Raw genomic sequence first — 22818 nt, forward strand, 5'->3', positions numbered from 1 at the left:
AACCAGGCATCCCTTAGGTGGCTGGAAACATGCAGAGTGTCCCAGGGGTGGGTGCCTGCTGGGCCCTGGAGAAAACCTGGCACATGGTGTTGGGGTGAACCCCCCAGGGCAGGAGATGCTCAGTTGGACCAGGGAGGAGTCTTGGGAGAGTTCCAGCTATTTATTCAAGGCAGAATTGCTCATGCTTCGACCGCAGAAATACCTGCTACGTCAGGGCTGGTCGGTTCTGCAGTGTCACTGGAGGGATTCCTAGGGCCAGCTCTGGGAGGCGTTTCATCTCCAAACTGGGATTACAAAAAAAGAAGGAAATCTGACTCTTTATTAAGATCTCTCCTCCCAGCACAGGCTGGGTGGGATTTCAGTGAGCACTGGCTCTCTCCATCCAAAGCTGCAGCTCAGCACAGAGCCAGGCCCAGCACTAGAGGCAGAGGATGAGCAAAGGACGTGCAGGAAGGTCTGAATCCCGAACCGCCTCCGCTGCCACAAAAAGGGTGAGGGGCTTTCTGCTTTTTCCGGGTAAGAGATGAAAAAAAACCCTTTGTGTTTTCTGATGGGTGAGGAATCCCTGGCTGGGGCAGCAGCACCAACCACTGGGTGTCAAGTGCTTGTTCCATAGGGAAAAAGCCTATTCCCATAAGGACAGGGGCTGGAGCTGCAGCTGCCTCACAGGGAGCCACAATGATGCCACCACCCTATTTCCCTTAGGGAGGCTGATTTAACCCTTGGGATCCTGTCCCTTCATGGGCTCAGCAAGTGCCACAGCCTGTATGTGGAGAAATGCCAGTGCACCGAGGCTGCCCTTGGGGACATCCCTTTAACTCCCTGGGGGTCCAATTCCCTCATGGGGGGCTCGGTGAGCACCACAGCCTGTGTGTGGGAGCTGCCAGCACTGAGGTGTCCCTGGGAGGGAGGCTGCAGCCAGGCATCACAGTGCATCACTCCATTCTCCTTAGGGGGACTGATTTAAGTCCTTGGGAGTCCCATTCTCCCATGAGGAGTCCAAAGAGTGCTAAGCCTGTGTGTGGAGAGCTGCTGGAGCCAAAGGGGCTCTGGAAGGGCTAAAGCCAGGTACCACAGCACTGTCATCACCCCATTTTTCTTGGGGAACCCATTTTAACCCCTTTGGGTCCCATTCCACTCAGAGTGGGTTCAGTGAACACCGGGCCTGTGTGTGGAAAGTGACTGGCACTGCGGTGGGCCCACGGATTCTGAAGCTGAAAGCCACAGCACTGCCACCATTCCAGTACCTCAGAGGAGCTGATTTATGTCCTTAGGGGCATGATTTTAGCCCTTGGGGATCCCATTCCCCTCAGAGTGGGCTTAGCGAGCACCACAGCTCGTGTGTGGGAGCTGACAGCACTGAGGTGTCCCTATGAAGGCTCCAGATGAACACTGCATTGCCACCACCATGCCATTCCACTCACAGGGGCTCACCTAACCCCTCTGGGGTCCCATTCCCTCATACGATGCTCAGTGAGTGCTACAGCCAGTGAGTGGAGAGCTACAGGCATTGAGATGTCCCCTGGAGAGCTCCATCCAGGTACCATCATCCCATTCCCCTTAGAGGGGTTCGTTTGACCCCTTGGGGGTCCCATCCCTTCACAGGGGTCACAGTGAATGCCACAGCTCATCTGTACGAGCTGCCAGCACTGAGGCTACCCTTGGGGAACCCCTTTTTTACTTTTTTAGTCATGAGATGTCCCATCCCCTCAGAGGGGGCTCAGTGAGTGCCACAACCTGTGTGTGGAGAGATGCTGGTGCTGAGGTGCCTCTGGGGGGCTTAGGATGGGCACTGCCACCAATATATTGCCCTCATGGAGGGGAGGGGTCATTTGAGAGCCCTCTGGGGGTCTCATCTGTCAGAAGCACAGCCCAAGCACGGAATGCTGCTAGCACTAAAGCGTCTTCAGAAGGGCCCCAGCCAGGCAGTGCCATCATTGCATTCCCTTTAGAGGGACTGATTTAAGCCCTTGGAGGCTCCATCCCCTCACGAGGGGCTCAGTGAGCATCACAACCCGTGTGTGGGAATTGCCAGCACTGAGGCTGCTCTTGGGGAACCCCATTCCCCTTGACAGGAAAGATGTGTGCTCATGTATTTACAAACAATTCCATGGGTGAGGGGATGGGTGTGAAAGTGTTTGAAATGGTTCCTAATGTCCCAACCAACTTCAAGCAGCAGGTTTGTTAGAGAAACCAGTTTAACTCCTGAAACACACAAAGGGCCTGTAGAAGCCTGAATTTCTGAACTTTGGGGGGGGGAATAATGTGTTTAAAGGGGGACTATGTGGTAGGCAGTTCAGGAAGGCTGTACCTTCCAAGTACCTCAGCTGATGGGGAAAGAAGAAAGCAACATGCAGACAGGGAGTTTAGGGTAAAAGGAGGCTGTGCCCTCTGAAACCGAGAGAGAGAGAAAACCCCATGGGTATATGCCCCAGTGGAAAATCTCTCCCTTTATTCAAATAAAGTTGCAGGACTCCTCTGTCTCCTTTACAGACACTGACTTTTCAGAATGTGATTTTCTGCACATCCTCACAGGGCACTTGGTGAGCACCCGGCCTATGTGTGGTCAGTAGCCCCAGAGGTGTGAAGAGTTAGAACTGCGACCATCTCAGACCGCTCAGAGGGGCTGATATAAGTCCTGTTATAAATGAAAATTAGTCTAGCTAAATTAAAAATGAAATAATAAAAAAATCATTTAGGATTCAATTTTTTTTGAGCTAGCCACAAGGAAAAGGACAGTGCCGAGCCCGGGATCGGCGCTGGGTGCGTGACAGGAAGGACGCCTCTCAGCAGAGGTTTTTCTGGACACACACACTACTTTTTTTGACTTTGTAGTTCTTACAGGAAATTTTCTGCCTGAGGCTAGGATTTCGGCAATCCACCTTTTCTTTCTATTCAGAGTCCCACATATTCATAAAGTTCTTTTCTCCTAGCCGAGGTTAAACAATCTAAGTGTAAACAATTTATCAGCCCAGAAGACTTGGCGATCCCAATCTTAAGTAGTTACTAAGATAATCAGCTCCCAAATACTTCAATATCGCTCTTTAAAACAGCCCATCTCCAGACTAGCCACATATATTAAATTATAAATAAAGCATTATCAAAAAAAAAAAAAACCCCAGCTCTAGTGTAACTAAATATATAGAGAGCAACTCACAGTGCTAGTGTATATATTTTATAATAACTAAATATTATATACGCCAAATCATATTTCCCTTAATTCAATACAACGATATTTAATTGGTGCAAATTATAATCATACATAACAGTCCTTACCTCCTGTCATTGGCCCTTGGGGTCCCGCTCCCCTTATAGGAACATGGAGCGTTGCCAGTGCTGAGATGTCCCCGAGGGGCTCCAGCTGGGCAGTGCCACCACCACCCCACTCCCCTTAGAGGGGCTGAATTAACCCCTCAGGAGTCCCATTCCCTCATGGGGAGTTCAGTGAGCATCACATTCCGTGAGTGGAGAGTTTCTGGCACTGAGGTGTCCCCGAGGGGCTACAGCTGGGCACCACAGTGCCACCACCACCCCATTCCACTGAGGGGCTGATTTAACTGCTATGGGCTTCCATCCCCTCTGAGGGGGCCGAGTGAGTACCACAGCCCACGCGTGAAGAAATGATGACACTAAGCCTACCCTTGGGAACCTCAATTTAACGCCTAGGGGATCCCATTCCCCTCACGGCGGGGGCACAAGGAGTGCCCCATCCTGCGCGTGGCAGCTGCCAGCGCGGAGTCGTACCTGGGGAGGTGCTGGAGCCGGACAGCGCCGCCGCCGCCGCATCCCTCGGAGGCGCCGCCTGAATCGCTCCCGTGACCGACCCCGCGCTAGCCCGGGGCGCTCCGTCCCCTCACGGCGCCCGAGCCGAGGCGGCTCCGCGGGGCTGTGGCGGGAACCGCCACGCGGCCGGCGCGTGCTGCGCGCATGCGCCGCAGCCCGCCCCTCAGCGGCGCCCCCGCCCCGCCCTGCACGCCCTCACCCCCGCCCCCGGCCCGGCCCGGCCCATAAAAGCCGCGGGCCGGGCAGAGGGGTCGCGCCGCTCCCGGTGTCCTGGCTGCCCTCTCGGCTTGTCTGTGCTGCGCTCCGGGACCGCCCGCCCGCGGTGCTGCCCATGGCCTTCCCGCCGGTAAGTGCGAGCACGTGCCGCCTCGCGAGGCCGCCCCGCCACGTGGTTCCACGCCGTGGTGCCGCTGCGGGTGGCGTTCCCGCCCGTTTCACCCGTGTGGGAGGGGATGGGAGCGCCGAGCCCTGGGACCGCGGTGGATGGGATTCCCCCGCTCCTGTCAGAGCGCTGCTGTGGGATCCCTGTTCCCTTTGTACTGGCCTCCAGGGGTCCTGGCGCTGAGGTAGCCCCGGGAGCAGAGGGTGTGAGCATACCGACCGACCCTGCCTGCAGGGAAGCGCCGCAGGAGCCCGGTCCTAGCCTAGCGACCAACTGTTCCACCCTTCCCGGGGTTTTAGGGGGATGAAGCTGGGCTGCAGGTGCTGAGTTCAGGCTTCTATGGTGGGCATGTTTTGGCTTGAATGGGCACTTGTACTCATACAAGTGGTATTTTTGCCCACTTCTAAACTGCCTTTTTTTTAGTGTATAAGGTAACCAAAGGTGCCGTTTTATTTGTAAGCCATATGCTGAAAGCGCCTTTTAGTGTCTGGCTGGGTGACACAGGTGGTTCGGCTCATAACTGAGTATAGACAAAGGTGAGTCTTATAAGTGAGACAAGTCTGCTGAAAAACAAGTTCTTTTTTTTACTCTTTGCTATTCCCCAGCTGAAGCTAATTAATGCTCATTACTGGTGCCTGTGTTACGGGCTAACAAGGTATGCTGGCACCTGGAGTGCTGATGAGGGACTTCAGGTACAGCTGTGCACGGGGTGGGAGTTGGGCTCACGGAAGAGCTCCAGGATCCCGTTACTTTGCTGCAGTTTATCTCAACTGGAGCAGGCTCACTAAACCAATTAAACCTTTATTCGGCTTTGCCAGTCTGCTGCAATAGGGAACTGTGGGTATTGCTCTTGTACAAAGCTGCTTGTAAGTGATGGTTTCAAAAAAATACCAGAAAATAGCTGCCTTGATGGTGAAATGCCCTTTAAAAAGGGGGATTTTAGCAAAACTGGTGTTGTTCTGAAGTCAGTGCTCCCCTGTGAATTAAGACCAGTCTTAATTCAAATCAGGTGTGTTCAAGATGCCTATGCTCACTAAACCCCAGGACAGCTGTTTGATGTTAGTGTTGTTGATGGTGGGAGAGCTGGTGCAGCCTTGCCTAGCACTTTTTGGGATGAGCTGGGGGTGGGAGTGTGTTGCCTGGTGGAAACAGTTTACACCAATGTCCTGTTCTGCCCTGGTGTAGCTGACTTCAATTTGGGAAGCAAAACATACCAACAAAAAAGGCTTTTTCTGAGCTCCCTTTCATTGAAGTATGAAACCATCTTGGCTTGGTTATGTTGACATGGGTACCATTTTAACAGCATCTTAAATTTTCCCTTGGGATTGAAGGCCCTCTTGGGCATCAGCATGACGCTGCCTGGGTAAGATTTCTATGAAAGATGTAAAAAGCAAAGGCTGGATTGTAGCTGAGGTGGATGAGCCTTGCCTGCTCCACAGCATCCCCAGGAGCTGATGCACATCTTGGCCATACTGGCAGGCAAGCTGTGTTTAATGACTTCCCTGAGGATTAGGCTATCCTAATCCTTTGCTAGTGCTGTTGTGATGCTGCAGGTTTTGCTTAGCCCTGGGATTTCATTATCTCTAGGTTTCCTGCAGGTGTGTGTACCTCAGTGCTGTGGAGGTTCCTCATTTCCACTTGCCTTGGACAACTTTGGGGTGTTTTGCTGCACAGGTGTGTGTTGTACCACTGAGTGCTGCTGGTTGTGCCTGGACTGGGCCCTCCTGCAGGTAAAGTCAGCAGGCTATGGGGTCTGCTTGGGGCTGGTGGGATAGGAGCTCCAGGGACCTGTCAGCTTCCTGACGCACAGCGGGAGAACAAGAGCTCTCTGCCATGGTGGTAAGGCTCGCTGTTGCTCTGTTACTCTGCAGGAGGGGAACTCCTCCCTGTTTCTTGTACTCCTTTTTTCAATTCCATGTGTTTGTTTGGGTTGCAAGAGGGGTCTGGAGCCTTTCAGTACCCTCCTTGAAACCTCAGTGTTCTGGGGTGAATTTTCCTGCTTGGAAGTTCTTAGTTGAGTCAGGATGTAGAGGACTGCCCTCCTGCCTGAGCTTCATCTTGCTGTGTCTGTGTATGATGCTGCTTGGGTCTGTTTCTGACTCCAATGACTTAACCTACAATCTCAGAATCTTTTGCTCTGTGACACTATGGGCCTGCTGCAGAGAACTGAATTGTTCTTCTCCTTTGGTTCTTATCCAGGGGCTTATGTAGGAACTTTCAGCTCTCCAAGAGACTATCTTACCAGGTGTGAAGAAGTGGTGTTTGACTCCTGGTGGCTTTAAAGCACCTGTCAGCTAGGATCAACTTCTCCATTGACTTGTTTATCCCCTGATAAAACTGTGTCTGTGCCTCTGGATTGGGACTGTGAGGTATAGCAGGATGGAATGGCTGTTGGGTCCCTGGTTACACTCCAGGTAACCACTCCTATGGCACCAAGAGAACCCACCAGTGCTGCTGGATTGGTGCCTCTGGAAGCAGAGAGAATCTGTAGTTTGTAGCTGAAGTGTGAAGGCTTCTTGGGAAGCCTGGAGGAGACAGTGTGTTGAATTTGCCAAATCCTTCCAGGTGGGGCAGGGAAAGTGAATTCTGCCTGGGCTCTGGAGTGCTGTGTTGCTTGTCTGGGCTGGGGATGATAGAGCAGCACCAGCTCTGGGGATGCAGCTTCAGGCCTGGTGTTTCCCCGACTTTGGAGCTGACTCTGAGACAGAAGCTCCTGGGTGGATTCTCCAGTTTGCAAACTCCTTCCACCATCCTCTCCAGGCTCTTGGGGATGGTTTGGGTTCTGAGTGCTCTGGAGACCTGCAGAGCTCTTCTCAAAGGAGTATCTTATTTTTGGATTGTGGGAGGGGAGGGTGTGCTACTTGCTCCTTCCTTACAAGGGGGTTGCAGTCCTGCAAAGTCCCCCCTAACCCTGTGTCCAGGATGATGGCAGTATCCCAAGGTTATCCTTGACAGTCTAGGGTTAAAAGGGGATTTTTGTGGAAAGGCTTGTTTGTGTTATGGCTGGTCTAGGTTCCTGTTTGGAGCAGGACTGGTGCTGCCGGTTGTGGAGGCTAAGTGACAAGGGAACAGGTGGGGCGTTCAGCTGCCTGCTCCGGGTTATTTTGTCTCGCTGGTACAGACTCCTAGGGAAAAGTTTTGCTTCCTGCTGGAAGTGGTTCTTTTACAGGAACAAGAGTAGAATGCGGAGCTTCATGCTTGTGCCAAGGCATCCTGATGCGGCACTCCTTTTTATTAAAGATGACTGGCAATACTTGTGTAATTTGAGCTTCTGTGCTCCAGCTGCTCTTTATAAAGACGACTTAAAGCGCGACTTAAAGTGCACTCTGCCTCTTCTCTCAGCCTTCAGCTTGCTTTTAGCCTTACCTGTTTCACTCTTTTAAGTGTTCCCTTGTTTGGCGGTGGACTCTGATGTGTGTTCATGTATTTACAAGTAATTCCATGGGTGAGGGTATGGGTATTAATGGCTTTTAAATGGGTCTTATCGTCTCTACCAACTTCAAGCCGCCGGTTTGTTAGAAAAACCAGACAGTTTAACTTCTGAAACAGACAAGCTCCGTCTGAGTTTCTGAACTTTGGGGGTAAAGTGATGTGTTTAAAGGGTGGGGGATGTGTGGTATTCCATGGAGGCGGTTCGGGAAGGCTGTACCTTCAGAGTACCTCAGCTAATGGGGAAAGGGAGAGGGCAATATGCAGCCGGGAGTTTAGGGTAAAAGGTGGCTGTGCTCTCCGAAACTGAGAGGTAGAGAAAACCCCATGGGTGTATGCCCCCGTGGAAAATTTCTCCCTTTATTCGAATAAAGTTGCAGGACTCCTCTGTCTCCTTTATGGACACAGGCTTTTCATAGCGTGACTTTCTGCACAGCTCTGAGCATTTCAATAGCCAAAGATCCCGGCCCTCGCCGCTGAAGAAATGCTAATAGTCCTAAACGGGCTGGAGTTCTCCAGGGATTGTTCAGGTCCCGCCTGAAGGCACGGTGCGAGTTGACCGTTTAGTAGCTTATTCCTGCTGCTTCCAGGACTGGGTTTCCTTTGCTTTTTACCTGCGAGGTGGGTAGTTGGATAAAAGGATGACACCGTGCACATCTAATGGCGAGGTGGGGGGTGGAAAGTAAGTACCTGACTGGGCTGGGCTAATAGAATAGTCCCGTCTCCAGGTGAAGTTCTCTTTAGACAAGCCTCCTTGAACGATCTGCAAGAGGTCATTTGAAAGTAAAACCACCTCGGTGCTTCAGACTTGTTTGCGAGTGAAGCAGAACTGGAGGTAAGTGAGGCCTGAAACTTGGGAAGCACATCCAAGAGGTGCCTGTGCTGTCTTCTTGACAAGTACAAGGGGCCCCATTTAGAGCTTTGGTGTGTGTCGGAGCAGCGGGGGCTCGTTTGCCAGACTTGATGCTCTTCAGTTCTTTGCATTTGAGTTTAGTTTGATTTAAAGGCCAGTATTCTGCTCCGGAGTCCAGGACTGGTGGAGTTGTGCCTCCCTGCTCCTGTCTTTAAAGCAGCTCTGAGTTGCCGGTGGTACCGATTGCTCAGCATGTTGGGGTGCAGAGTTCTGCAGTGGCTTTTGGGTGGTGGGTAGACCTGTTCTCAGCCTCAAAACGCTGGTAGCAATGAAGCTTAGCAGCTTCTAAATTGTCAGGGGCCCGAATGTGGTGCAGCTGCTCCCGAAGGAGCCTGCATGTCAGTGGCTTGTGAGTAGAGCTGGGGAAGCAGCTGCTCTTCCTGGTTCTCCGGACCAGCACAAGGGTGCAGGAGGGGTTTGATGTTTCTCAGGCAGAAGCTTTACAAGAGGGGATCCCTTTCTAGGATGCTTACAAAACCTTGATGGTGGTGGATCTGTGCCTGTGGAGGGTTGTGCTAAAGCAGAGATGGTTTGGGGTACTACCTCTGTAGTCAGGAGCTGCTGCCTGAAGGGGAGATCAGGATTTTATCTTCTGCCTTTCCTCAGGATTTGGGGCTGTCTGATTAGCTGGAGAGCAGTGTTTGGGTTTTTTTCTGCAAACCTGAACTAATTGCTGCTGACTTGGATCATTGCATGATGCTGTTTGGAACTCCAAAATGGGTATTGAGGCAAGTCTTGTGCTCCTCTGCAATGCATAAGAGGAGCTGCTGTGGTTCCTTGTGGTGTCTGCCTGGACCATGAGCATCCTGCGTGTCCCTTGGTGTCAGGAGATTGCTTTTGGGGTAGATGTGTGCCCTCATTAATCAGATCTCTGCAGGTGTTGTGATGGGCTGGAGAAAAACAGCAGGGAGCTGTGTTCACAACCCAGCTGGTTTGCTGTGGCAGTCAGCATGAAGCCCATCCCTGGTCCCTGTGTTTGATGGGCAGTCTCCTCCAGTGTGCTATGCTGACAAATTGCTGACCCGTTTGCTTAACTGCTTCTTTAATGCCAAGAATTGGGTTTGAATGTTGCTAAGACCTAAGCTAATGTGAATATTGGAGGCAGTCCAGGCTTTCCACAATGCGTTGAAAGCTGAGTACTTGCCTATTTGACACACATACTGGTTCTTTTTTACCAGAAAGAAGATCCTGCGAGGAGCATAAAAGACTGCTGGGATAGCCCGAATGCCCCTGCACTTTCCACTTGCAGCAATGCGGATATATTCCGCCGAATAAATGCCATGTTGGACAACTCTCTGGATTTCAGTGGAGTCTGCACCACGCCTGTCACAAAAAGCAAATGTGACACCCTGCCAGGTGATGGGGGGGGGCTGTTGGAGTGGGAAGGCATTTGGTGGGACCTGGTGGTGGTGGTAAATCCTCAGTGGTGTGGGTGTTGGCATGCTTGGTACCCAGGGGGTTCTTTGCTTGTGTACCTGAAATGAGTAATCTGTGTATTCCCTGGCAGTGTGGGGGGTGTCTGGGAAGGCTTGCTTGCCTCCCTGTGGTGCTGTGGGCCATTGTGGGAACGATGTGAGTGCTCCCTGCCTGACCTGCCAGTTCCTGGTGGGAATACCTCCAGCAGACTCCTTTAGTCTGCCTCTCCTGGAGGCAGGATTCATCTACTCTCAAGGTGAGCAAGGCTGAGTTGCTGCATACATTGAAATTGCAAAAGAATTTTGAAAAACTGTATTTGCCACAGGTCAGTTAACATGCATGTAAGAGCACAGGTAGGTGCAGACTTCCCTGCAAAGCAAGCTTGGTGTGATGAAATCAGTACTGCAAGCTTCTGTTTCCTCCAGGCTGAGGGGAGTGGACATGTTCTTCTGCTGCCTCAAGATAGAAGTTCTGTGCCAGAGCAGAGAGTGTTTGGTCTGGTCTTATTTTTATCCAACTGAAGGACATGCTTTTGTCCCTTTGCAGCAGGCCAGGTTTGCAAATAAATGTACCTGATACTCTGAACAGCAATGCTTGTGCCAGGATTTGGACACTTGAAAGGGGTTGCTCTTGCCTCTCCAGCCTCTGAATTATAGCGTCAATAAACACTTCAGCCATCCTTGGAAATAAACTGGCCCCTCCGGATAGGTCTCAAAAACAAAGTGGGAAGTAAAGAGCTGAACCTCCCCAGCTGATGACCTTGCAGGGTTCCCTGGGCAGAGTAGGTTTCACTGCAGTCATGTGGAGACAGGGTTACCTTGGCCTCATGGGTCGTCTGGGGTTTAATCAAATGGGTGTGGAAAAAAGCTCTAAATGAGTATCTGTGCACCGTGTGGGTCTGTTTGATGCCTGTGCAGTGCAACTTTGTTCTGGGCTAATGAAATGACTGCTACCAGATGACTTCCAGTGTAGCTTAATCTCCTGGGTACTTGAAGACTTAGCAGTGTGGACCTGGGCTGATCTGGGCATGTGATCCCATGCTGGCACTGCAGAAATACCAGAGGAAAGGACTTGCCTGCTTTGAGGCCTGGATCCATGGGCAGCATTGCTTGAAACCTGTCTGGTAAAGTGGCATTGGAGGCTATGCTGGCTACTCCTGAGCAATGGTGTAGTGAATATTAACCAGTTCAGGTTAATGGTGTATTTTTAGATATTTGCTGCTGTGCTGGTTTGGTGGTGGTTTTTTTTTTTTTGGTCCCCTAGCACAGTAGTAGCTGGTGCTGTATCTGATCTGAATGCACTGGAAGCATAAAAGATAAATAAATGTAATACTTTTATCTCCTTGTGGTGGGTTCATGGAAGAGTTGTTTGACTTTCTTGTTCAAATCTTTGCTATAGCCCTTCCTACTCCATTTAGAATGGGAATATTTCTGAGACTCTTAGAACCTTAGAACACGTTAATGGTATTTCCTGATTTAGTTTCAGCTTGCCAAAGTTAACCTGGCTTATAATGGAGATGTCTCTGCCTGCTAGAGGAGATAATCATGTGAAGGTGTGGGTTAGTTCTGGTTTTGTGTCTGAGCTTAAGAGGTGGTGCAGCAATTTTCAATTGCAGTGTTGTATTTGACTTTGAAGACTCTTCTGTGAGGGATGGGTCTGTTTGTCTGTCACTGGAGTAGGAATTCTTACTGACCTGCTGCTTACAAATCTCTGCATTTTCTGTCATTTACTCTGGTTTTTCTAGGGATGTCTAGAGCAGAGTGTCTTGCTGGTGATGCCTTGTCTGGAAACTTGAGTTTCCCAGTGGTGTTAAACTGCTTGTTTCAGGTGATAAATCCTGTGGAAGACCTCTCATAGGGCAAGTACACTGACAGGTGTAAAAAAAGAGCGCCTTCCTCTCACAAATGTTATTTTTGCTGCAGGGAAGCCAAAGTTGTGCTTTGGGGACACCCTAAGCAGCCTTTTTTTCCTGCTGTGGCAGCTGAAGACCAGTCTCACCAGTGAGTGCTGGGGACCAGGGTGGGGGCCTTGCTCAGCAATAGTTTCCCAGACCCAGGAGGGTTTTATCTTGTGTCAAATGCCCTGTATAGTGACACAAATGCTTATGTTGTGAGGAAAGAATGCCTCACTTCCCAAATGATACTGGGCCTTGCTAAGGTGGGCTAGAGGAGGGGCTGCCTTGGGCTAATGGAAACATGAAAGTACTGATAAGAGAAAACCTGGGCTGGCAGCTACCAGCTGTAAATTCCTGGATGAGTCAGCATCTGCCAAAGTGTTGGCAGCTCAGTTACTGGTCTCCTTGCAGTCTCAGCCTCTGGGTAGGTAAGGAGGGCCTGAATGCAGCAGCTCTGCATGCTTTGTCCTGTCTTCCCAAAAGGAAAAGTGCAGGAGCTGCTCCTAATGTTCGATGGGTTACTAATGAGTCTTCTCCATGAAAAATCTGGCAGTGTCAGTAACAATGTGAATCCTGGGGCATCTATGATCTCTAAATGAGGGAGTTTGGCGCCTGGATTGTGCAGAAATTCACACCTGATAAGGTGGTAATTCACACCTGGTAAGGCTGAGCAGCTGATTGCTAGAATGCAGAATATAACGTGGGTATCTGGGCAGGTGGTTAAGCCTGGAATAAGTCGTTGGAGCTGTTTGCCTTGCCATTGAGTGAACTTCTGGGTAGGTGATCAATGGAGCAGAGACCCTTCACCTCATGTGGTGTTTTGCCATTGTTCCAAGTCAAGTAACTTCTGAAGAATTCCGGAGTCTGTGTTTGCTTTTACTTTGTGTGGGAACAACTGTATTTAGACTAGATTATCATGAGACTCCTTGCTTGGGCAGTCCTAATGAGTCTGGAGATCCACCATGAATGTGGTAGCTGTAACAGGTGAAAGGACTGTCTTTTTTTACAGCTTAAACTCTTTTAATAGCAGAGCCTGGGGGAGAGACTTTATTCCAGCAATAAAAGCTTGGGCTTTATTCATGGTCCCTCAAGCTTTTCAGTTGTCATCTTTAGGTCAAACTAAATTTATCCTGGCTTGGACTTGCGTTGAAGAAGCCCCTTTGAGTACTAAGAGGATTACACGTGGTGGAGAAGAGATGGCAGCATTTCATGACCTTTCACTAATGCTATTGGGGAAGCACGTGTGGAGACACTTTACTGGGCTGACAGTGAGGCCGTGCTGGGATCAGTGCAGCAGCCTGAGCAATGTGAGAGGACAGGCTGATTCAGCACTCTGGATCCACGCAGTCAGTGTTATCCCCTTCTGGGCAGGGCTGGGACTGCTGCTGCAGGTTCAGCGTGCCACACCTAGAGTTGGATGTCTGTAAAGATCCGTTTGCAGCTGATGATAATCCTTGGTGACCTTGGTTGCCTTGTCAAAGCCAGCTGTGTTGAGATGCCTGGGCCGACCACCCTGCCAAGGTTTGTGTGGGGCTCTCCAAGCACTGGGGTGCTCTCCCGAACTGTGGGGTGCAGTGGTGTGGGGAGAGTTGTCATTGTAGAACCTGTCTGGTGGTTTCTGGGACAGGGTCATGGTGCTTCACAACTGTTGCATATCCAGCTGCCTCACTCCTCTCTGGAGAAAGGCAGAACCTCCTCAGTGCAGACCTTAACCTCTAGTGGCTTTTTGTGTGGTGCTGGAGATGGGAGAGACAGTGTGGCCTTGACAGAGGCAGGAGGCAGCATCTCCTGACGGTGCTGCTGGAACAGCTGCCTGTCCTTGAGCAGCTGCTGCACAAGGAATGTGATTTTAAAGCTGTTGCATATGTTTATCACCTCTCTGAATGAGAACGTGGGCAAGGCTAGTTTCTTAACTGGCTGCTGGTTTGTTTGCCAGGCTTTAAAGCTGGGCCTTGCTGGATGGAAGGTGCTGCTACATACACCAGCTTTTGAAACTGTAGGCACAGCTTCCATCTTTAGTAGAACTGGGAGTAAAGTTCCCCCGGGAGCTCTTGTATACCTGTTGCTGGTTTCAGCTGAAGGCAGTGCTTTGTTTAAAAGGAACTTTGAAGACCTGTAGGTACCCTAAATGTCCCAGCAACATTGATCTCTCATTCATTAAGTTCTGCTCATTTAACAGTAACAAAGCAGCCATTATTTTGCTCTAACTTGACAGTCCATTGTGTGAAGAAAAGGGAGATGCTTAGATGCCTTTCTTCAGCTAGAAGAGGCTCCAGGTGCCAAGTTCAGTGTTCAAAGGCTGTTAGTTGTGGCCCATCAGGCTTTAATGACTCTGTGGCTGCTTTATTTAAGGAAAACTGAAGGACAAATGCAAACCCAGACTAGCTGATGACTAAATTGGCTTCCTGTTTGCTCTTAACTGCAGTCAATTAATGACCTATCACTTGTTTAGCCGTCCAAGAAGTGTCTCTGATATTGTAATGTAAATTCCTTTGCTCTTTTGTGCCTTGCAGCCCCAAGGAAACATTCTAGACAGGGTTGGATGCAACTGACTTGATATATATGGTCTTGAATGGGGGACAAAATCCTCTAAGATGCAGAGACCCAAAAGATAGCTCTGCTTACCTGGAGGCTTTTAGCAGGAGCTCACGTGAAGCTGGCAGAACCATTCTGCCTGCCCCAGAGAAATGCTGGATGCCACATACTCATCCAGAATAGGGAAATTCCACACCTATGCCTCAGAAAAAGAGCATACTTACTTCCCTTGGTCTTGTTGGTTGGTATTTGGATTTCAAAGACGTTGCCAGGTCTTTGCCTACACAATCGTGGTGCTTCTCTCTACTGTAAAGTGGGTGTAGTAATTGGTTTGTGTATCAGATACGCAGATGGAAGCAGGTCAGTGTTCTGCAGAGCAGGGACTTGGCCTAGGGCTGTTGTATTTTGCCGGGTCAGAGACTGGTGGTGTTCCTGAAGATCCAACAGTTAAATGATTCGTACTGAACTCTGCAGCTCAGGTTTTTGGTGCTGTAATTCTGTGACAGTCTCTGTTAGTCTTGGAAGGGGGAGGTAGAGCAGGAAGACTGTTCCAGTGCCTCTTCCTTGGTTTCTGAAGTAGCTGTTTGCCAGCTGCTCAAGTGTGTTTGTGGTTATGGAATAAGGCAGCCTCCATCTGGCTGTGAAAGAGGTCACGCAGCAGCAAGTGTCTCCACTTCAAGAACTTTTCAGATTACAGGGGAGATGCTTAGTTGTGTTTCAGAAAAACCTCTTGTAACCAGTAGGTTTATGCTGAGCAAGTGCTTTTCTAAGTCCCTGATGATCTCCACTGCACTTTGGGAATACAAATGGCTCATCTGACAGCTTTCACTTGGATATTTGTTTTGTGTGCAGAAGGCACTTGAGAGGCTTAATTTTCAGGGATGCAATTCCCAGCCTTTACTGTTGGAGGTGCAGAGAAGTGTGAACGGCAAAGCAATGCTGCTGCTGGCTGCTGCCTTCCTGTTTGTCTTCTGAAGGCTTCTCCAGATTTGGTTTGGAAGTTCAGCCTTGGTCAGAGCTGTAGCCCATGGGGTGAATCTGGTTTTGTCAGGTAAGAGAATTTACAGCTATGCTGGGTTTATCATTCTGCTGCCTTCAATGCTTGGGGCCCATTCAAGGAGGGGTTTCTTCTGTATTCAGGCTCTCGTAGAAACCAGCATGTGGGGGCAAAGGGAGAGTTGTCTTGGCTGTGGAGGAGGTAGGAATGGGATCTGACTTGGTTCATGTCTGCTTAACCATTCTGAGAAAACACAGAAGAAAAACTGTTTTGCTGGATTGTTAGCTGGCCTTCCCAGATCTGCAAGGCTCAAATATCTGAACACCTTTGTTCTAGGTTGAAGCACCACTTTTCCAGTCTGATGGCACAGAGATGCTGCTGCTATGGGTTGGGAACTGAGTCATGCTCCCTGCTCCTCCTGTTCCCTTAACCCACAACTTGCCTGTGGATCACAGCTTCTGCTGCCAGGCCCTGTGGATCCTTCCCACACAGGCTTAGGCTGTAATTTCCTAAATATTTTCTTGTTTGAAGTGCCTGGTTGGTGCAGCCATACTGCATACCAGATCAGGGGAGAGAACCAGGCTTAAAACTAACTCCCTGTGGCTTGGTTTTAACCAGATGAGCTTCCTGTGTGGAAACTCACCTGCCTAAAGTGGTGTGAGTGGGGAGGGCAGGCTGGGATGGGAACAGGTGCTGGGCCTGTGGGAGCTGTCTTTGCCTGCAGGTGAGAGCCAAGTTCTGGAGATCCTCACCTTCAAGAGCCTTTGGAATGTCTTAAATCCAGGGCTCACAGTTAAAGTCTGGAAAATGCAGCTTTGCATGTGAGCAGTGGTGTGGAAAGCTGTCTGGCCTGTGCTGCAGTGTGGCCTAGCTACAGGGATCTCCTGGACAGGCTGGGAGGGAGTCACCCAGGAGAGACGCTTGCTCCAAGGCCAGTGAAGGGAGTGTTTTGTTAAGGGCTTTGTTCTCATGATGCTGTTGAAATCAAACCCAACAGGCTTAGGAGGCAGGAGCTCAGTCTCTCCCAGACGCTCGGGCACAAGCCCAACGCAGCGCCGCTCCCTCTGCCAGGATGGTTGGCTTCCAGTGGCAACTCCAGGGAAAAATCCAGGTTGGAAGGGCTTGTGCTTGTGCTGGTGGTTGGTGCTTGGAAAAAATCTGCAGTAAAGCATTTGGGTTGGGCTGTGTCAGGTTGCAAAGTGAAGTTATTTAATATTTGGTAGACATTTAGTTATTCATAACTGGAGGTTATGACTCTTAAAGTGAATTTTTGTCAGAAATTTAATTCTTCCTGCTCTAGTATCAAATTCATTATTTCTACCTACAGCAATTGATTGCTTTGTAACAAATCTCCAGACTCTTGACTTTTAAAAATAACTAGTCCAGAAACCTGTGTAAGTTCTTTGTCTGTTTAGCTGATGTTTTGCCTAGATGACCTGTATCTGTCTTTTCAGCCTGGCTGGGAATATTCAAGGGGAAGCAGCTTGGGCTGGTGGTTGGCTTCTGATGGGAAAAGGTCTAAATAAAAATTGCTTGTTATCTGAGTGGATTCTGCTCTGTGCTTCCACAGTTAGAGCTGTAACTGGATTGCAGGGAGTTTGTTTTTAATGTGGATTGAAGTAATCAGAGGGAATCATAGATCTTTTACTTGAATCTGGTTTGGTTTGATTAAAAGAAACAGTTTATTTCCTGAAAAATGTGGATAGTTAGGGAAAGCTTGGCTGGATACTTCAGAGTGAGTACTTCCTGTTACAGATAAACTTGTTCCCTATTTTATTTCTTCAGTTGTGGGCTTCATCCAAGCTGTTGGGATTCAGGTTTTGCTGTGTGTCACTACTGTGTTCATGCTTCCCAAGATGAAGCTTGGTGGGAATTATTTTGAGACCTAGCAAGATCCCTGGTCCCCAAAGGGAAGGGAGTCTCCTGCTGCCAGGGATCTGTGCACAGCACTTGTGTGTTTTCATAAAGGCAGGAATGTTACATATTCATATGGACAAGTTATGGTTGCTGTGGGAACTAGGTTGGCTGAGCACTGTCTTGATCCTCTCCTCCCTGTGTTAGAGATGTCCAAAACAAGCCATTAAGAAACTATCTGGGAAGAACTGATGCAGTGAAATACCATGCTGGAGATGCATAGATGCATCTGATGCTGTCAGAGGAATAGATGCTGTTACAGGTGCTTGGTAGTAATGTGACTGAATTGGCACTACAGCTTGTACTAGTACTACTAGGAGTAGGAAACACCCTGGTGGAGTACTGTGGAGGAGGCTGCAGCTGGGAGGGAGGAAGGTGATGTTGCCAGCAGGTTATGGTTTTAAATGCTCTGATCCTGCCTATGGTGCCTCAGCCCCCTCACTGGGGTCTGGGAATGCTGGTGCTCCCAAACTGCCATGGGCTGAAGGCAAGGGTCCTGCCTCTGGCAGCAGTGGCCTGTGTCACACATAGGCTACCCAGCTGCCACCAGCCTTTGCCCGGGCTTTGCTCATGGGCATCCAAGTGCCATGGGATGTGGATGTGGAAGAGGAGGCCAGAAACGCTGTCAGGCTGTCTGGGATGGCTGGGACTGCACGTGAGGGATAATGTGACAGACTGGAGCGACTGCAGAGCCTGCGGAAGAGCCGGGAGCGGTGTGTGGAGCGAGGTGTACATCTGATGGCACAGTGGGAGGCTGTGGGGGCAGGGGGAGGAGGAGGAGACAGCTGCTGCTGCTTGGGAGTTGGCTTATAAATGCCCTCTGACTCAGATTTCGGGTAGCACAGCTGAGCATCTTGTGGTTTCACCAGCCCCCAGATCCCTGCGTTAAACTGGAATTCTCAGACTATGAACCTGCTGCGTTTCCTTAGGCTGTTGGCACGGGCTTAAACCAAGGCGAGAATCTGCATCTCCAGTACTGTACGCTTGTGAACGCCCTGCAAGGGAGGGGAGGGCTGGGAAAGGGGGGGACCAGGTGGGCAAAAGGTATACAGGCCATGAAAAATTCCTGATGTGAAATGGTCTGCTTGGTCCTCTTCCTCCTATGCCAGTGGGATGTGCCCACTTGGGCTGGACCAGGGATGATGGGCTGCTCTCTGGGTAGTGGGGGTTGAAGGTTATCCTTGTTACTCGGGTAAACAATGCCGAGTCAGTGAGGCACAGTGGCCGGGCTCGACCAAACAGATTATGCCAGCAGAATTGCGAAGCTTTGCATCGGTTCTGAATTGGAGCCAGCAGCTGGAAGCTGGCCAGGACTAAAGTGTTTTTGGGTTTTGTGGGTGGAGGGAGGCGGGGACAGGAGATCTGGGTAGCACTAAAACTAACTGTGCTCTGTCGCTGCTGCTCTCGTTGTCGTTGCTGGGGGGATTGCTGCCTCCAGCCTGGTGTCTGCTGTGCCGACGAGCCCTGCTTTGTGCTGCTTGCCTCCCCTGATTTACTGGAACTGCTCCTCTTTCCTCCTGCTACCGTCTTGTCTGTCAGGGGAAATCTTATCTGTTCTTCTTACCTTTATTTTGTAAGAGCTGATGCAGTTCTCTTGCATGGCAGAGTGACGTCACTGTCAGCACAGTAAGCATCAGCAGCCTGGTCACATGCTGACCCAGTCAGTAATGCAGACGGGATAGGAAGGTGGAGGGGCCGAGGGGGGTGGGGGGCTGGATTCTGGACATATGGTAGCCCTCCCTTTTGGGGTGCAACTGCTGGTTGCAGGAGCTGTGGCTTCAGAGCAACACGAGACCTGGCCTGGGGCTTAATGCTTTGGAAAACTGCTTTAAAAAGAAAAAAGCAGCCCTGAACTCTCAAGCTTCTGTTTGTTCTCCATCCGAGCAGACATCCAGGACTCTGAAGAAGCAGTGGCAAGCAGGATGCTCTTCCCTACGTCCACGCAAGAGTCTTCCCGTGGCCTCCCAGACACCAACGATCTGTGCCTTGGCCTGCAGTCTCTCAACCTGACAGGGTGGGACAGACCCTGGAGCACCCAGGACTCTGACACTGCAGCACAAACCAGCACACAGTCCGGTGAGTCTGCTGACACATGCAGCAACAGTTGTTGGATTCTGTGTGTGTTTTTGGCTGGTTTCAAGCTAACGCGGAGTGATGTGCTTGTGTAACAGGGCGCTGGCGGCCGCTGATGGGGGCTTCTTGAGCCGTGGTGCTTGTGTAATGTGACAGCTGAGTTGGGGAGGCTGTGGCTGCCTGTGCCACAGCCCCCTCTGCTCTGCTGTCGGCTCACTGCAGATGAGAAGTGCCCGGGGTTGTTTTGCTCAGAGCTGTAATGCTGCTGGAGGAATAACCTCACCAGGAGAGGAGAAATCCTCTTGCTGTGTTTGGAGGGAGTGGGTGGGGGGTGTGGTGTCAGGAGGCTGAACACGCTGGGTAGGAGTGAGCCTGAACTTCACTCCAGCAGCCTGAGGAAATCCCTAGTGGCAGGGAGCTCTGCAGGTGTGGGGTGGGGGGTGTGGCGCTTGCAGAGGGTCCCCCCTGTGCCCAATTGCCAAAGTCCCAGCAGCCTCACTCGCCCAACTCTGCTGTGGGGTGTGGTACAGAGCAGCAGCCAACAACTTCAGCCAGGTTGGGGCTGGGTGGGAGACTTGGAGGGATTCTTCTCCACTCCCACACTCAACTAGAAATAGCGGGCTGTGCCTGGCAGTGGGCTGCAGGAGATGCAGTGGAATGGCTTCTTGTTTTAACTCTTCTGGTCCGGCGCAAACCTACGTGATGGGGAGGGTGTGGGCTTGCAGCCGCAAGCTGCCGGCTGGTATGTCCTTCCCCCTTGATTCTTTCCAGTCTGCTTTTGCAGCTGGGATCGGCTGGGGGATTCCAGGGATGCTGGGTACCCCCCTGGAGTGATATAGGGTCCTGGTTAACTGTTTGAGACACTGGCCTTCCCTGTAAAATCCCAGGAGGAAAGAGTGCATGCACAAACTTAATGCATACTCTCAGCCTGGTGTTGGAGCAGAGGGGTAAAACAGGGAAGAGTTCACTTGTTAGCGTTTGAGGCATGTAAAAGCCAGTTTCACAAATGGTGTGTTCGTTTAAGTATCAGTCTGTGGAAAGATCTAGTGCTTTGGCAGAGTTTGTACAAGTACAGCCTGGTTGCTACAGAAACTCATCCCTTTATAGCAGCATGCTGATGCTTTGTTAAAAGGGGAGTGCATCACTGTGCAGACTTGGGTGACACGGAGGCCCCAGGCATGGAGTTGGTGGTAACAGGAGTATAGATAACTTCTTGGCTGGGGGAGCTGGGCAGTGGGGCTTGCCTGTGGAGATGTTTGGAGGGGCAAGGGAGTGCTGTCCTGAGCATAGGAATAGCTTCTGGGACACAGCCCTGGGTTGCCGCATGAGTTGTAAAACAGCAAAAAAAAGTGCCAGTGGGGTAGCAGAATTGGAACAGCTTGATCTGCACAGCTCATTTGAGTTTCTGCATTTAATTTCCACAAGACTTGGCATGTGGGGCCTGGCATGGGCACTTGAGGTCTGCCTGCAGCCCAGCTGCGGTAGCTTTATTAAGCTTTGCTGTGCTCCAGTGAGCAAACCTCCACATGGTCCTGTGGGCTTCCCCTAATGAACCAGGGAATACCACACACTCCTGCCTGTACTTTCATTGCCAGCTGAGACCTCGAAGGAGGAAGGAGAAACAAGAAGTTAGTGTGCACTGGGCCAGCCAGGTGCCTTAGAGCTCTGCTCTGGGCCCCTTTTGGCTGTTGGCAGACTGGAGCCCTGCTGTTCTGGGTGTCACAGAGTCTTCAGTGGATGAAGAGTGCTCTTGGAGCAGGTGACATCCCCTGGAGTGACCCTGCTGCTCACAGCCCTGGCGCTGGGCTCGGCGCACAGCGCGCTGCGGAACGAGGCTGTCACACATGGAGGCAGCCACTCGGTGCGGGTGTCCCAGCTCCACCTGCTCCTCTGTAGCCATCTCCAGAGCTCTCTTGGCCAGCTTCCTGCCAGCCTGCCTTGGCAGAGGCGTGGATGTCTCCGCAGTGCTCCGGCAGGCAGGCGAGCAGTGCTGGCATGAGCCTGGGGTGGGCTCTGTGCCTCGGAGGTTGGGTGGTGAGGCTGGCATGGCCATGCTGGTGGTGGGAATTTACTGCAAAGGGGGTGGAAGGGCTGCTGGTTTCAGGAGAGTGATTGAGTTGGAGAGGATTTGAAGGTGCTCTGGTGACCTCCCTGCTCACAGAGGGTGTATCTGGTGTCAGGTGCCCCTGCTGACTGCAGTGCTTTGTGCTGGGGCTCCTGCCTGCTGCAGAGGCCTGGATAGAGTTTGGAAAGGATCTTGCCTCAAGCACAGCCCTGGGCTCTGATCTGTGCCCACTGGGTGGTTGTGACAAGTGTGGTAACAGCTGGTGGAAGATGGCACCCAGTGCTGTCTGAAGAGGACTGTTTTGTCACTTCTGACTCCTGGTATTTCCATTAGTACACAAAGAGGGGGTGGCAGGGACGTGAGAGCTGCCCAAGTGCAGCTGTACTGCTTGTAGGTGCTGGCCTTCAGTGGCTGTGCAGAGGGTGCAGTGCCCTGTGGCTGGGGGTGTTGTGATCCTGAGGCATGTTCTTCTCCTCACTCCTCTCACTCCCACACTCCCTTTGCAGGTGAGCAGCAGCTGGGCCAGGAATGCTTCATGGTCTGGGCTGCTGTTACTCTGCTGCTCTGAGAGCAGTGGGGATGGTACTTGCTGGCTGGGGAGGTGAAAGGAGGCTGATCCTGTGTGCAAGTTTGTATTTCTTCAGCCACCCACACCTCCCATCTCTCTGGGGCCTTAGCCCTTTCTCAGGGCCCTGGAGGAGTGGCAGTGGAGCTCCTTGGGAGCAGAGGGCTTGTAGTTCAGAAGTGTTTTCTGAAAGGTTGTGGAACACTCTGGGCAGCAGAAAAGTATCCTGTGTCTGAAAGCTGTGTGGGTCTAAGGAGCTGGCAGATGCTGGTGCTTCCAGGTGGCCTGTTCATGCTACGATGGAAAGAGGGAGGATATGGAGAGGATGTTGCTATGTCAGAGTGCTGCTGAAGCCTGGGAGGCTCGGCTGGCCCAGCCTCTAGGGCTGGGGTCTCCATCGGGGAGTCCTGCAGGCAGGTGAGGCTGCGGCAGTGCTGGGCTGTGGCTGGGCACGGGGGAGGGCTGGCACTGCCAAGCAAACTGTTGTGCTGCTGGCACCCAGGCGTTTGGAAGGTTCCAGCAGTGACTCAGCTGTGCGGACCCACAGAGAGGTGGCTGGAAGGGTGGAAATGCAACAAAATAGCTAACAATCAGGCTAAAAATATTGCTGATGTGGTCCCCTGCAGTGCTGTGCTTGAGTACTGATGAGCTGGGACCTGTTCTCTGTATAGTCCCCGCCAGCACAGGGCTTCCTCAGCTTGGGAAGGACCTTTGGCTGCAAAGCCTTCTGGTGTCACCTTGTGCTCCCAGGGTGTTGGCACCACACAGCTTGGTGCAGTAGGAGCACATGCCAGCTGATTGGAGGCTGGAGAACAGTGGGGGCTGGTTTTTATGCCCCACTCCTGCCTACAT

General features: G+C 51.2%; 1 protein-coding gene across 4 annotated transcripts in view; it reads left to right on the forward strand.

The window, feature by feature from the left end:
• The first annotated feature begins 386 nt into the window (after nt 1–386).
• The window catches only part of CPEB1 (cytoplasmic polyadenylation element binding protein 1), a 40791-nt gene continuing 18359 nt past the window's right edge, over nt 387–22818 (forward strand). The window contains exons 1-3 of one of the 4 annotated variants that reach the window (XM_077785866.1): nt 387–491; nt 9686–9863; nt 19151–19339. In XM_077785866.1, coding sequence (XP_077641992.1) covers nt 432–491; nt 9686–9863; nt 19151–19339 — 427 coding nt within the window. In that variant the 5' untranslated portion in view covers nt 387–431. Of the gene's footprint in view, nt 492–9685; nt 9864–18104; nt 18242–18623; nt 18890–19150; nt 19340–22818 lie in introns of those variants that run through there. The other 3 variants (XM_021554187.3, XM_021554188.3, XM_021554189.3) reach the window with 3 other exon arrangements.

This window comes from Lonchura striata, chromosome 11 (genome assembly GCF_046129695.1).
Source record: "Lonchura striata isolate bLonStr1 chromosome 11, bLonStr1.mat, whole genome shotgun sequence".
NCBI classification, from domain to species: Eukaryota; Metazoa; Chordata; class Aves; order Passeriformes; family Estrildidae; genus Lonchura; species Lonchura striata.